This window comes from Rana temporaria, chromosome 2, assembly GCF_905171775.1.
Source record: "Rana temporaria chromosome 2, aRanTem1.1, whole genome shotgun sequence".
Classification (NCBI taxonomy): Eukaryota; Metazoa; Chordata; class Amphibia; order Anura; family Ranidae; genus Rana; species Rana temporaria.
In genome coordinates, this window is record NC_053490.1 from 256,007,997 (window position 1) to 256,023,257 (window position 15,261).

Sequence of the window (15,261 nt, forward strand, 5' to 3'; positions counted from 1 at the left end):
GTTTCAAAGAGTTAGGCCTAGTACACACGAGAGGATTTATCTGCGGATACGGTCCACCGGACCGTTTCCGCGGATAAATCCTCTCGAGGATTTCCGAGGATTTTGATCCGATGGAGTGTACTCACCATCGGATCGAAATCCCATCGCGATGACGTGTTGCGCCGTCGCCGCGATGACGCGGCGACGTGCGCGACGCTGCATATAAGGAATTCCACGCATGCGTCGAATCATTACGATGCAAACGGGGGATTCATTCGGACGGATTGATCCGGTGAGTCTGTACAGACCAGCGGATCAATCCGTTGGGATGGATTCAAGCGGATAGATTTTAAAGCATGTCTTAAAATTTTTATCCGCTGGAAATCCATCCCAGGGGATAAAAATCCGCGGAAACAGATCCGCTGGATTGTACACACCAGGGGATCTATCCGCTGGAGCCGGTCCGCGGATCAATTCCAGCGGATGGATCCTCTCGTGTGTACGGGGCCTAAGGGAAGATGCCAGAAGAGAGGGAGAGATTGAAGATGTGGGTTAGAGAGTGTAGAATAGAGCCAGAGGGTTGAATGTAGCATTTGCGAGGGAACAGGATCCAGAGCACAGGTGGTAAGATGGACGTTGGCAAGTAATTTAGCAACCTCGTCTATAGTGGTGGGGTTGAAAGAGGGACGTAATGACTGTACCTGTGGGCATGAGGTGTGAAGCGTGGAGAGTATCTAAACAGTAGAGATCTCCTTGCGAATTGTATCAATCTTCTGTGATTGGCAATCTCCTGGGCAGTGAGTGAGTTAGTGGGCAGAGGCAGTGGGGGACGAAGTAGAGAGTTGAAGGTAGAGAAGAGTTGACGGGGATGGGATGATACGTTTTTAATGAGGGTAATGAAATAGGTCTGCTTGGCAGTGAGGAGGCTGGAATTGTATATTTGGAGGGCAGATTTCTACTGGACGAAGTCTTACTGGGATATGTAGGTTTTTGTCTAAGTACTGCTTTAGTATAGTGGTTGAAGAATGAATTTAGTTTTATAGCATTCGTTTTTTAATGGTTAATAAATGTTGCTATTTTCTGCAGAAATGATCTTTCAAAAGTCATGAGGACGAGAGCAAAGGAAATTGAAGTGAAGCTTCTGCTATTTGCTATTCAGAGAACCACTAACTTTGAGGGTCTCCTAGCAAAAAAGTTTTCTGGCTGTACCTTGACGGACACGGTTGTGGTAAGATGACAAATGATTTGATAGTCAGAACTAGTATGTGTGCGCATTGCCAGTGATATACTCTAAGGCCCCTTTCACAGGGATGGACTGATCCGGTCCACCTGTCAGTTTTTTAGGCGGACCCGATCAAACCATTCATTGCTCTCTATGGAACGACGGATGTCGGCAAACATGTGTCCGTTGACACCTGCCGACATACAATCCAATCCTGTCTGCTAAAAACAGACAGATGGGAATCCAATCCCCATCCGTCTGGTGGAGCAGATCGGATGACAGTTGGCTGGAAATGGACAGGCGGTCCATTTCCATTCGACAGCCCATATAGGACAGCGGGCTGTGCCCATGCCTGCTCTGGATCAACACTCATGCAGAAAGGGCACTGACCTGTCATCCGCCTGCTCAGTGGAGAGATCCCCTGCTGAGCAGACGGATCTAGTGATGGACTCTGCCAGTGGGTAATTTGCATTACTGCAGCTCTCTGGATGCTGGGAAATGTCTAATTTCTTCTGTTATGAAAAGTGTGAACAAAACAGTGTTTGAGGCTGGGTGTACGCTAATGTGAATTGGATGAGGGTTTCCCCACAACCAATTCTCTTGGCAAGAGAGTGTGACTGGCTTTCAATGGTTCTGGTTCACACGTTTCCAGGACGGTCACGAAGCACACTGCAGAAGGGTACTTGTGTGTATTTTGCTCCAAATTTGGACCTGATTCACCCCTGAAGCGGTAAACGGGTACGCACTGGATCCCCCTGCTGTGAGCCGCTCCACAAATAGTGTGAACCCAGCCAAAGATGAAAGCAGAACATGGCCACTGTAGGAGATGAGTAAATTGGGCATTGCAAATTTATTTTTTTCCTTAACACATTCACACATGTATCCAATCTGCATAAAATTACACAATTTAATATTCACAAATCGCATGGCTAGATTCATAAACTGCCTAATTGTCTAAAGATCAGACAAACCTACATGCATAAACACTAGAACAGCAAAGTTATGGATCAACGACTCTTATGATGCGATTGTTGCTTCTGTGTTTTTTGATTGGGTTGACAATGTAGGAAATTGGTTATGTCTATCCTAAGGCGTGTGAACAAAATATGTGATCCCAGAGCACAGATAAGATAAAACCACCTTTAGCGCAGGCTATTTGGAATGTTCCTTTTCTTATCGGTTTCTTTTATTGAATTTTTTTTGCTAAAGACATTTTATATACTACCCAATTCTCCCTGATGATGCAAATTCTACTGATGGTTCATTTTGGGAGGTCATGGTGTGACTTGTGCAGAATGTGTGGTCTGCAAGAAAAATTCCCTGGCAGTCATTTTAGTAAGTGGCAGAGCTTTAAAGTTTTCAGCTTCAGTATGAGTGAGCGGTCATGTCCGAAGCATGGCCGCTCACACAAGCCGCTATGCAGACCAACCTTTTAATTGGCACACAGGACAGACTGATTTACAGACTTGATCACTGCTAGCCGCATCTTTGATGTGTTCTGTCATTCGAACGTTCAAAAAAGGGGATAGGACAGTGGTGAAGACGAACCAATGTTTATCTGCAGCAGCCAACTATATTAACTCTTTCCAAACAATAACCCCAGTCCCAAAATACATAAATTTGGTACCACCTAAAATGTATTTAAATAACAGGGACCGATCCCCCACTAAAAACAAATTACTAGATAATGTACATCAATTTCATAAAGCTTTAACCTAATTCAAAAAGCTTGGAGTATTTCACCACCAAATGTATACATAATATGTACAATTGGGTAATTTAATCGCCATACACCATACAATGCACCATCGTAGAAAAATCATATGTGCATTCCCAAATCTTTAAGAAATGGAATGTATTTAGACATAATCATTGCATCATTAATGCAATCCGTCTTTACATAAATAAGTATCACATTTCATTCCATAAAATATCCTAAGTGATATAAACTACCCAAAAATCCACAATACATAAAATACACAAAATGAATGATAAAATAATGTTAAACAATCAAACAAATAATGTTTTTATTATTAAAGTTAGAAATAAAACCAGAAACTGCAGAAACCTAAAAATCTGTAATAAAACAATTGATATTGATTTCAGCACTAAGTCCCTTTGAGGTCAGAGTATCCAATTTATAAATCCATTTAGTTCAGAGAGGGATTAATATTCTTGTATATGCCTGCCTTAACTCCAAGCAGCAGGGGTAAGACTAAAATTTTGCCCGTATGAATGCAATGCAATTATACAAGTTATTTAACTATTTCATATATAGTTATCTGAAATCCTTCATTTTGAATTACCATAATCACTTTGCACTGTATGAAATTCTGTATCAGGCTGGCAGTTGTAGTGCCATATATAATTAAGATCCAGAATAATAGTGGTAAATGGCACAGTCTGCTGCTTTTGATAGTCTTATTCTATGTGCTAGTGTTGAAGCAGGTAAAGGAACCTGCAAACCCTGCTGGGGTACCAGTGTGTCAGAAAGTAGAGATGTCATTTCCTAGTAGCCTCAGAGGATGGACCTTGCAGACTTCTGGGTAAAGTGGCCTTACTGCATGGGTCAGTGTTCAACAATACCTAAATGGGATTGTGGAGAACCTTTTTGTTTCTGTGTTCCCAAACATTATTTTGTTCTAACAAACTGGCTTCTTTAATAAACTTGTACACAAGTAACCCATAACTACACGGAGTTAATGTCTTTGGCAAGACATCAGTTTACATATTATCATTGTATTTTATTCAGCATACAAATACGCTTCTAATTTACAGAATGCAATATATTCACGTGTGCTTTTCATTATCTCAGTGCAGAGAATGCTGGTTCACCCAAGGACAATAGAAAGGGTCAAAATACAGCCGACACAATTCTTGAACAAAAAAAGGCAGACTATTAATTTTTATTAATGGAACGCCTATTTAATAACAAGACCTATTCAGTCATATTTAACCAACATGTCATCAAGTTCTCCTTAATATATGTTATATGGTGTGTGGTGGAGTTCCAGGTCTATTTTTTATTCTGCTTATATATTTATTGCCTTAAAGTATTCATACCCCTTAAAATTTTCCACATTTTGTCATGTTACAACCAAAAACGTAAATGTATTTTATCGGGATTTTATGTGATCGACCAACACAAAGTGGCACATAATTGTGAAGTGGATGGAAAATGATAAATGGTTTTCAATTTTTTTTTTAATTAATAAATATCTGAAAAGTGTGGGGTGCATTTGTATTCTGTCCCTTTTTACTCCGATACCCCTAACTAAAATCTAGTGGAACCAATTGCCTTCGGAAGTCACCTAATTAGTAATTAGAGTCCATCTGTGTGTAATTTAATCTCTGTATAAATGCAGCTGTTCTTTAAAGCCCTCAGAGGTTTGTTAGAGAAACAAACAAACAAACAAACAGCATTATGAAGGCCACAGAACACACTGGACAGGTCAGGAATAGTTGTGGAAGTTTAAAGGGGGTTATAAAGGTTAGTTTTTTATTTTCTAAATAGGTTCCTTTAAGCTAGAGCATTGTTGGTTCACTTACCTTTTCCTTTCCATTCTAAATGTTTTTTTTTTCTTTTTCTTTGTCTGAATTTCTCACTTCCTGTTCCTCCTCAGTAAGCTGTTTTGGCTGACTTTCCACCGCTCAGATGATGGTGAAAGCATACTGAGGAGAAACAGGAAGTGAGAAATTCAGACAAAGCAAAAAAACATTCAGAAGGGAAATCGAAGGAAAAGGTAAGTGAACCAACAATGCACTAGCTTAACCACTTAAGCCCCGGACCTATATGCTGCCTAAAGACCCAAGGGGTTTTTACAGTTTGGGACTGCATCGCTTTAACAGACAATTGCGCGGTCGTGCGCCGTAGCTCCCAAACAAAATTGGCGTCCTTTTTTCCCCACAAATAGAGCTTTCTTTTGGTGGTATTTGATCACCTCTGCGGTTTTTATTTTTTGCGCTATAAACAAAAATATAGCGACAATTTTGAAAAAAATTCAATATTTTTTACTTTTTGCTATAATAAATATCCCCCAAAAACATATATAATTTTTTTTTTCCCTCAGTTTAGGCCGATACGTATTCTTCTACCTATTTTTGGTAAAAAAAAATCGCAATAATCGTTTATCGGTTGGTTTGCGCAAAATTTATAGCGTTTATAAAATAGGGGATAGTTTTATTGCATTTTTATTTTTTTTACTACTAATGGCGGCGATCAGCGATTTTTTTTTCGTGACTGCGACATTATGGCGGACACTTCGGACAATTTTGACACATTTTTGGGACCATTGTTATTTTCACAGCAAAAAATGCATTTAAATTGCATTCTTTATTGTGAAAATGACAGTTGCAGTTTGGGAGTTAAACACAGGGGGCGCTGTAACATTTAGGGTTCAATTTGTGTGTGTTTACAACTGTAGGGGGGTGTGGCTGTAGGACTGACATCATCGATCGAGTCTCCCTAATAAAAGGGATCACTCGATCAATGCGCCGCCATAGTGAAGCACGGGGAAGCCGTGTTTACATACGGCTCTCCCCGTTCTTCAGCTCCGGGGAGCGATCGCGACGGGGCGGCTATAAACGAATAGCGCCATCGTCCCTGATCGCTCCCCGAGGCTTACCGACCGCCGCATGTACCGGGGGGGGGGTCCCCGATCGGACCCCCGACCCACGTCAAGCAGAGGACGTACAGGTACGTGCATGTGCCTGTCCGTGCCATTCTGCTGACGTATATTTACATGAGGCGGTCCTTAAGTGGTTAAAGGAACCCATTTAGAAAATAAAAAACAAACCTTCACAACCCCTTTAAAGCAGGGTTAGATTATAAAAAAAATAACCCAAGCTTTGAACATCTCACAGAGCATTGTTCAATCCATCATTCCAAAATGGGAAAGAGTATGGCACAACTGCAAACCTATCAAGACATGCCTGTCCACCTAAACTGACAGGCTGGGCAAAGAGAGGATTAATCAGAGAAGCAGCCAAGAGACCCATGATAACTCTGTAGGAGCTGCAGAGATTGACCGCTCTGGTGGGAGAATCTGTCCACAGGACAACTATTAGTCGTGCATTCCACAAATCTGGCATTTTATGGAAGAGTGGCAAGAAGAAAGCCATTGTTGAAAGCAAGCCATAAGAAGTCCAGTTTACTGTTTGCGAGAAGCCATGTGGGGGATACAGCAAATGTGGAAGATGGTGCTCTGGTCAGATGAGACCAAAATTTAACTTTTTGCTAAAAGCAAAATGCCATGTGTGGCAGAAAACTAACACTGCACATCACCCTGAGCACATCATCCCCACTGTGAAATATGGTGGTGGCAGCATCATGTTGTGGGGATGCTTTTCTTCGGCAGGGACAGGGAAACAGAGTTGATGGGAAGATGGATGGAGCCAAATACAGAGCAATCTTAAAAGAAAACCTGTAAAAGTCTGCAAAAGAATTGAGATTGGGGCATAGGTTCACCTTCCAGCAAGACAATGACCCTAAACATACAGCCAGAACTAGAATGGAATGGTTTTGATCAAAGCATATTCATGTGGTACAATGGGCTATTCAAAGTCCAGACCTAAATCCAATTGAGAATCTGTGGCAAGACTTGAAAATTGATGTTCAGACGCTCTCCGTCCAATCTGACAGCTTGAGCTATTTTGCAAAGAAGAATGGGCACAAATGTCATGCTCCTAGATGTGCAAAGCCTGGTAGGGACATCCCCAAAAACACTTTCAGCTGTAAATGCAGGGAAAGGTGGTTCTACAAAGTATTTACTATACAAATGCATGCCGCACTTTTAACACATTTATTAGTAAAAAAAATTGAAAACCATTAATCATTTGCCTTCCACTTCACAACTGCCACGCCAGACAAGATTTCCACATCCAAGATGTAAATAGTGTGGGAGTCTCCCGCTTGCCATTCAAGAGGTAAGTATGCAGTGCAGTGAGTTGCTAGGTTAATTTAGCTTGAGGCTTGGGGGGGATGGGGGGGGGCGACTGGGGGATTTTATAGAGAAAATATAGTTATACTTTAATGTGTGCATGATTGTGCTTTTGTGGATTGTAGTTGCATTGAAGAATGTGATGGCAGTAGCAATCAATCATGCCATTGAGTAATATGCAACAACCAGTCACTTGAGAGCTCTCCAGTATTGCTTAACCAGCATGTTATTCACTGCTCAGCTTTGAAGTATCATGCTTCATGGGAACTTATGGTATTGTGTTAAAATATTAAAATGTTATCACTACTAATGATTTTAAATGGTGGTTGTTGGTTAATAACACTTATGTAGAACACGCAATTCTAAAAACTGTACTAAAGCATCAGTAAAAGCTGACTTAGAGTGGTGTGGATTTCATACATCTCCTAAATGAGAAACAACAGTTGTATAATCCTGCCTCCCTAGTATTTTTTACCCCAAAAACTATGCTCAAAATGAAATATGATGGTAAAGAGCAGACTAGAAGTTCACGGTGCATACAAGGACATTTTGTCAGTTCCTGAGCAAGCGCAAACTAGGACAGTGAACACTTATCTGAAGCCAAAATCATACACAAGTGTAAAAAAATGAATCTACAAAGACTATAAACAAACCCTTTCTTAAAGCGGAGCTCCGCCCTAAAGTGGAACTTCCACTCATCGGAACCCTCCCCCCACCTCCGGTGTCACATTTGACACCTTTCAGGGAGGAGTGGGTGCAGATACCTGTTTGCACCCACTTCCGGCCACACAGTCTGCGGGTAGACTGCGGGCAGGACGTCAGATCCCCCCCCCGTTGTGTTCTGGGAAACACACGGCTCCCAGAAAACAGCAGGGACCAGTGAGCACGGCGCAGTGAGACTCGCGCATGCACCGTAGAGAACCGGGGAGTGAAGCCGCAATGCTTCACTTCCTGGTTCCCTCACCAAGGATGGAGGTGGAGGCAGCAGAGTGACAAGCGATCGCTCGTCCTCTGCTGCCGACGGCGCTGGACTCCAGGACAGGTAAGTGTCCTAATATTAAAAGTCAGCAGCTGCAGTATTTGTAGCCGCTGGCTTTTAATATTTTTTCTCGGCGGAGATCCGCTTTAAAATGATACTAAACACACAGTTTGACATACTATTTATGTATGTGGATGATGGCGCTGTGAGTACATTTTTCCTAATCCATATACAACTGTCACATGACCCAGATCTTTCCCAGCCTGTCTGCAGTGATACATAGGATGAGCTTCTAGTCCTCTGCTGTTGGTCACATGCTAAAAAAAACAAAAAAAAAACAGCCTTTGGAATATGGAGTAAAAATAAATATCAAACGTTTTATATTGGCATAAAAGTATGTATTTGAAATCAAATCTATTATTTTTTGGCAATGTAATAGCGTGACGGATTTCTGCCAGTCACAGGCTGTCACCCTCCAGCCTGTGTTTTAGTATAACAGGGAGGTGAAGCCACCATTAATCTACATGTAATATCCGCCCTCGTGTTTAGCTGGTGAGTGGGCATGAAGGAGAAGTGGGTTGTCCTTTACCACTGTGTATACACCCACATGTGTGACTCTCTAGTCACATGGGCTGCTCAGATGTGATAGGGAGGAAATGCTCAGCATAGACACTTACTGAAAACTGAGCATGTGCAGAGCTGCTAACACTGCTCTGCAAAATCCCTAGCTGGATTGGGGACATGGACAGAAGGAGGAGATAGAGAACAGCAGGATCAATCAGGTTTTTTGCAGAATACAGAAAATGAATCTCATAGTGACTGAGTGAGCATGAATAGCATGTATTGATAGTTTTTTTTGATGATGTGGGACACTTTAAAGCGGGAGTTCACCCATTTCTAAAACATTTTTTTTTCTTCCCCTAGATTCCTGCTCGTTCGGTCTAGGGGAATCGGCTATTTGTATTAAAATAGGTGCAGTACTTACCCGTTTTCGAGCTGCATCTTCTTCCGTCGCTTCCGGGTATGGTCTTCGGGAGCGGGCGTTCCTTCTTGATTGACAGTCTTCCGAGAGGCTTCCGACGGTCGCATCCATCGCGTCACTCGTAGCCGAAAGAAGCCGAACGTCGGTGCGGCTCTATACTGCGCCTGCGCACCGACGTTCGGCTTCTTTCGGAAAATCGTGACGCGATGGATGCGACCGTCGGAAGCCTCTCGGAAACCTGTCAATCAAGAAGGAACGCCCATTCCCGAAGCCCATACCCGGAAGCGACGGAGAGGATGCGTCTCGTAAACGGGTAAGTACTGCACCTATTTTTAAATAAATAGCCGATTCCCCTAGTAATAACGAGCAGGAATCTAAGGGGGAAAAGTGCCCTCTAAGGGTGAACCCCCGCTTTAATACTGTATAACAAATACAAATATTCAGTAAAAAAAAAAAAAATTTAATAAAATTCGATAAAAAATAAATTAAAAAGAAATGCTGTATGTACAAGTAGTAGTAAACCTACTTGAAAGTAGTTGGCATGCGACCCTTAATATCCCCAAAGACTCACATAATCGGTGAATGCTGTCAAAGACTGAAGCCATTCTGTACAACAGGAGATGGTCAGAGACTGCACACATGCCATGGCACTTTTTGGAGACATGGAGGACATGCTTCAGGAGACCGATATAGTTTGGAGACGCATTACATCTGCTAGTGATCACTGCTATTAAAGCCCATTTAGAAATGAATGCCTTCACTTTTGTGCTCTCTACAGCCCTCTTAAAAATGACTGCCACATTTGATATTTTCCTTATTAAGATTAATTTTAAAGGACCAGAGGGAAAATAAAAGAATACAGAAAACAGATAAACAGGACAGAAAAAAGTGAGATAACACGCAGGACATAAACTAAACCATGAACTACTATACTCCAGAGACATGACAGGAAGTTAGAGGAAAAACTCCACGTCACTTGTTACCAAGACAGGTGGCCCCATTGGAAGATTTCCCCTTACCTCCTGCTATAGTGACAGCTGAAATTATGGCTTTTGACTCGGTTTTGTGTGCATTTTTTATTTGAAAAAATTATAATCGACTATTAGGAAACATTACATTTGTGTAAATTTTAGAGGTATTATAGGGGCAATCTTAATACAATGTATGCTTTACGGTAACAACCCGTGTGACATAGACAATATAGCGGCAATCTGAGCAAAATCAGCAGTGGCAGGAATGAGCGTCAAGCTAAGATACTATGTCCTCCCAAATAGAAGGCGAGCCACCGAAGCAAAGGCTAGATAATTCAAGATGTCTCCTGGTATCAAAAAACATTATTTCGATAAAAATAGATGGGAATGGTTATAGGGAACTGCTACTGAATGGCGAAGGGCAAAAACGCACATTCTCCCTTATGTACATTTAAAGTACTGGTAACCACCAAAACAAACCCCAATCTGCCCGTGGCTACACAGTAAAGCCTGAAGGTTTGGCACCTGGGAAGAATGCAGTATAATCTTGGCCAGCATGTGTATGAAGTGTCTGTTTTAGATCTAGGATCATTATGAAATTGCGTTCAAGCCCAGAAGAAGAAAAACGGCAATACCTATGTGGATCTGTAGCACAACAAAATTCTGGATTATTGTGTCCAGATACACTATTTCTGCCTTATTCCCAAACATTGCATATTGAATCATTAGATTAAAAGAAGGCTTTGGACAGGTCAATAGACTACTTGAAAATAATATATATGTATAAATATCTTTTATTTATTTTTTACTTTAAGAAAAAGCCAGAGCCCCAAGCTCCAGTTTCTACCAACCCCTTCCTAGATGATGACAACATAGGAGATGAGTCGGCTCTTGAAAGAGATGGGGACCTTGATAAGGTGAGTTCTGTGGATTTGTTCATTGTTTAAGTTAGAGGAGGCTCCGCTTCAAAATTTGACATACACCATCTTCTGTGCTGTTTATTAAATCGGCATTACGTAAATCAATCAGTTCTTGCATTTTTTTAAACTAGATGCTCATCATGATGACCAGCATATTGGTGGGTCATGGCAAATATAGTAACACAGGCAGGCAGACAATCGGTCCTTTCTAGCCTTATGTGACAGATACATTGATATGGTTGACCGCAAAAATAAAAAGAAACTCCACCCATATACAGTGTATGTATGTGTGTGTGTGTGTGTGTATATATATATATATATATATATATATATATATATATATATATATATATATATATATATATATATATATATATATATATATATATATATATATATATAAAATGTGTATGTATGTTTATATACATACGCACGCACGCACACATACAGTGGGGGGGAAAAATATTTAGTCCTTTTACAGATTTTGTAAGTTTGTCCACTTACAAAGAAATGAAGGGTCTATAATTTTTATCTGATGTTTTTTAAATGATAGAGACAGAATGTCAACCAAAAATCCAGAAAAAAATACATTGCAGTTCAGTGTGTAAAATAAGTATTTGATTCACAAGCAAAACATGACTTACTACTTGGTGTGTAAACCCTTGTTGGTAAGCACAGAGGTAAGACGTTTCTGTAGTTTATTAGGTTTTCACACACCCCAGGAGGGATTTTGGTCCACTCTTGTTTATAGATCTTCTTCTCTAAATCCTTAGGGTTTCTTGGCTGTCGCTAGGCAACTCGAAATTTCAGCTCCCTCCTATAATATCCCTTCTATAGGATTAAAGTGTGGAGACTGGCTAGGCCACTTCATGACCTTAATGTGCTTCTTGTTGAGCCACTCCTTTGTTGCCTTGGCAGTATGTTTTGGGTCATTGTCATGCTGGAAGTCCCATCTATGACCCACCTTCAGTGTTTTGGCTGAGGGCAGAAGGCTCTCATTTAAGATTTTACAATACATGGCCTCATCTATTGGCCCCCTTAATGTGGCAAAGTCAGCATTTTTCACAGTGAGTTGGGTTAATGCCAAAGAGCTGAATTTTGGTCTCATGTGAACACAGCACTTTCTCCCAATCCTTCTCTGAATCATTTAAATGTTCATTCGCTAACTTCAGATGGGCCTGTACATGTGCCTACTTGAAGAGGGGGACCATGCGGACGCTGTAGGATTTCAATCTATGGCAGCGTATTGTGTTATTATGCTTTGTTTGGCGACTGTGGTCCCAACTGCCCTGAGATCATCCACAAGCTCCTCTTGTGTAGTTCTGGGCTGATTCCTCACTTTTCTCATCATCCTTCCCCAGGGGTCAAGTCCTGGGAAAAAAAGTGTGGGAACTCCCACCCAAGATCCACCCCCCCCCCCCAAAAAAAAAAAAAAAAAAATGATACGCTCATATGCATAATTACTAAACCGCAAGTTCTTTCTAAATCCTGAGATAACTCGCGGCAGACCTCCGCAATGTCTCCTGGGAACAATGACAAAAGCTCCCAGGAGACATTGCGGCATCAAAGAAGTGACGGAATACCCGCACACTACCGATGAATCCATATACAGGAAGCGGCCAGTAACAAAGGATTAATAAGGTTCGCCTACCCCTGACAGTGACTCGAGCTGGGCATTGCCGCCTAGTGAAGAATTGGCTCAGGTGGCTCGGCTGCTCTAGTCCTGCAAAGGGAACTGCGTTCCTGCTGTGAAAAAAGTGCAGGAACTCCGTTCCCGCAGGACTTGAGCCCTGTCCTTCCCCCATGAGGCATGGAGCTCCAGACTGAGAGAGATTGATAGTTATATTGTATTTCTTCCATTTGCAAATAATCGCTCAAACATTTGTCTCCTTCTCACCAAGCTTCTTGCTGATGGTCTTGTAGCCCATTCCAGCTACGTTCATGTCTACAATCTTGTCCCTGATGTCCTTTGACAGCTCTTTGGTCTTGCCCATGATAGTGAGGTTTGAATGAAAGAAAGAGATTCTGTGGACAGGTTTCTTTTATACACCTAAGGAGTTGACGATTGGAGCACCTTCTTAAATTGACAGGAATAATCTGTGTACCGCATAAGCACATACTGGAGCCAGAATTATTGTTGGTTGGTAGGGGATATAATACTTATTTTACTCACTAAACTGCAACTCAATTTATAACCTTTGTGTCATGATTTTTTTTATTTTATTCTGGATTATTGTCTCCATCATTCAAAATACACCTATGATAAAAATGTTCGACCCTGGGCAAACTTACAAAATCTGCAGGGGACCAAATCATTATTTTCCCCATTGTATATACAGTGTTTGTATGTGTAATAAATACATTATAGATATAGATATATATATATATATATATATATATATATATATATATATATATATATATATATATATATATATATATATATATATATATATATATATATATATAAAATGTAAAGTAAAAAGTCTACACACCCCTGTTAAAATGTTGCCAGGTTTCTGTGATGTAAAAAAAATGACAAAGATAAATAATTTCAGAACTTTTTCCACCTTTAATGTGACCTATACACTGTACAATTCAATTGAAAAACAAACTGAAATCTTTTAGGGTAGGGAAGTAAAAATAAAAAATGAAATAATGTGGTTGCATAAGTGTGCACACCCTCTTATAACTGGGGGTGTAGCTGTGTTCAGAATTAAGCAATCACATTCACACTCATGTTAAATAAGAGTCGGTACACACCTGCATTGAATATTGAACCTTTTCACAATATTCAAATTTTCTGAGATTGTGGATTTTAACTGTAAGCCATAATCATCACAATTTATGACAAATCATGGCCTGAGCTATTAGATACTGTGATGTGCACAGTTTAAAGAAAATCTTTTAGGCTGAGTTCACACTATTGCGAATTTGGGTGCGGGTTTCCCAACATCCAATTCGCATGTCAGGAGATTATGACCAGCTCTCAATGGAGCCGGTTCACACATCCCGGAGCGGAATTGCACAGGAGTCCTGTGTGTCTTCTGGTCCATTTCAGATCTGAATCCAGCCAAAAATGCAGACTGAAATTGGACCTGGAACGGGGACGCAGCGGACCCCTGCTCGGAGCCCCTCTGTGTGGCAGTGTGAACCCAGCCTTAAAGCTTTAAATATTAGGAGGACTTATTTAGTAGTGAACCCAAACTGTTCATAAGCAGACCAGGGGAATGTCTAAAGCATAACAGGTCAGCACACTAAAGAAATATATTTATAGAGTCAATGACTGAAGTTTTTGGTTGAAGCCACTATGTATTTTTTGCAGCCAAAGAAGCCGAAAGTACCAGAGAATCCCTTTCATGGCATAATTTCTAAGTGTTTTGAGCCCCATCTATATGTGTATATCGAGTCACAAGACAGGTGAGTGGTCTTATTTCCTAATTTTGCAGTTATGCATTTCTCTCTTCTACTTGGTTCAGATAGAGTGTGTGTGTGTGTGTGTGTATGTATGTATGTATGTATGTATGTATGTGTGTGTGTATATATGTATGTATGTATGTATGTGTATATATATATATATATATATATATATATACCTTTTTTGCCCACTTGTGTTCATCCATACAGCAAAGTAACACAGATGTTTAGACTATAATATGAATCAGCTTGTCTCCAAGAGTTTGACAGGCTACCAGGAGCAGGACTGCACAGCGCACCATTACTTTTCATCGCCCATAAATGCCAGAGCCTCATGCACCAGGGCTGAACATTCAGTGTGCATGAGACCTCTAAGTAAGTGTTCTGTCTGCACAAGGGTATTTAGCATATTAATGCACATGAATGTATTTAATTATCCTGGCTATTTTTTCGCCCAACTCTGTCTATTCCTTCTTAGAACAGAGCTACCCCAGACTCCGCATGCTTGCTGGACTGTTTTTTTCAGTCACCAGAATAGTTCTGTTGTGTGATTATGTAGACTGCAACTTGCTTGGCTCATACCAGTCTGTTTGAACATGGACTACCTCTGTTCCTTCATAATGTCCTCTCTCAGATGTCAGTCTGGCAAAGTGGCCTGTCTGTGTAGGTTAGCCAGGCCTAGACATGCATTCCCCACAAGTTAAAGCGGTTGTATACACATTTTTTTTATTTTTTACCTACAGGTAAAACCATAATGAGGCTTACCTATAGGTAAAATTAATATCTGCTAAACCTGTACGGTTTAGCAGATATTCACAGTGAATGCCCAGATGAAGGTCTGGCAGACGCTTC

General features: G+C 40.9%; 1 protein-coding gene across 1 annotated transcript in view; it reads left to right on the forward strand.

Moving 5' to 3' along the window:
* VPS53 (VPS53 subunit of GARP complex) overlaps positions 1–15,261 on the forward strand; it is a 180,348-nt gene that overhangs the window by 94,491 nt on the left and 70,596 nt on the right. Inside the window, exons 11-13 of the mRNA XM_040336799.1 lie at positions 1,066–1,207; positions 10,888–10,989; positions 14,318–14,412. Of these exons, the coding sequence (XP_040192733.1) occupies positions 1,066–1,207; positions 10,888–10,989; positions 14,318–14,412 (339 nt within the window). The remainder of the gene's footprint in view (positions 1–1,065; positions 1,208–10,887; positions 10,990–14,317; positions 14,413–15,261) is intronic.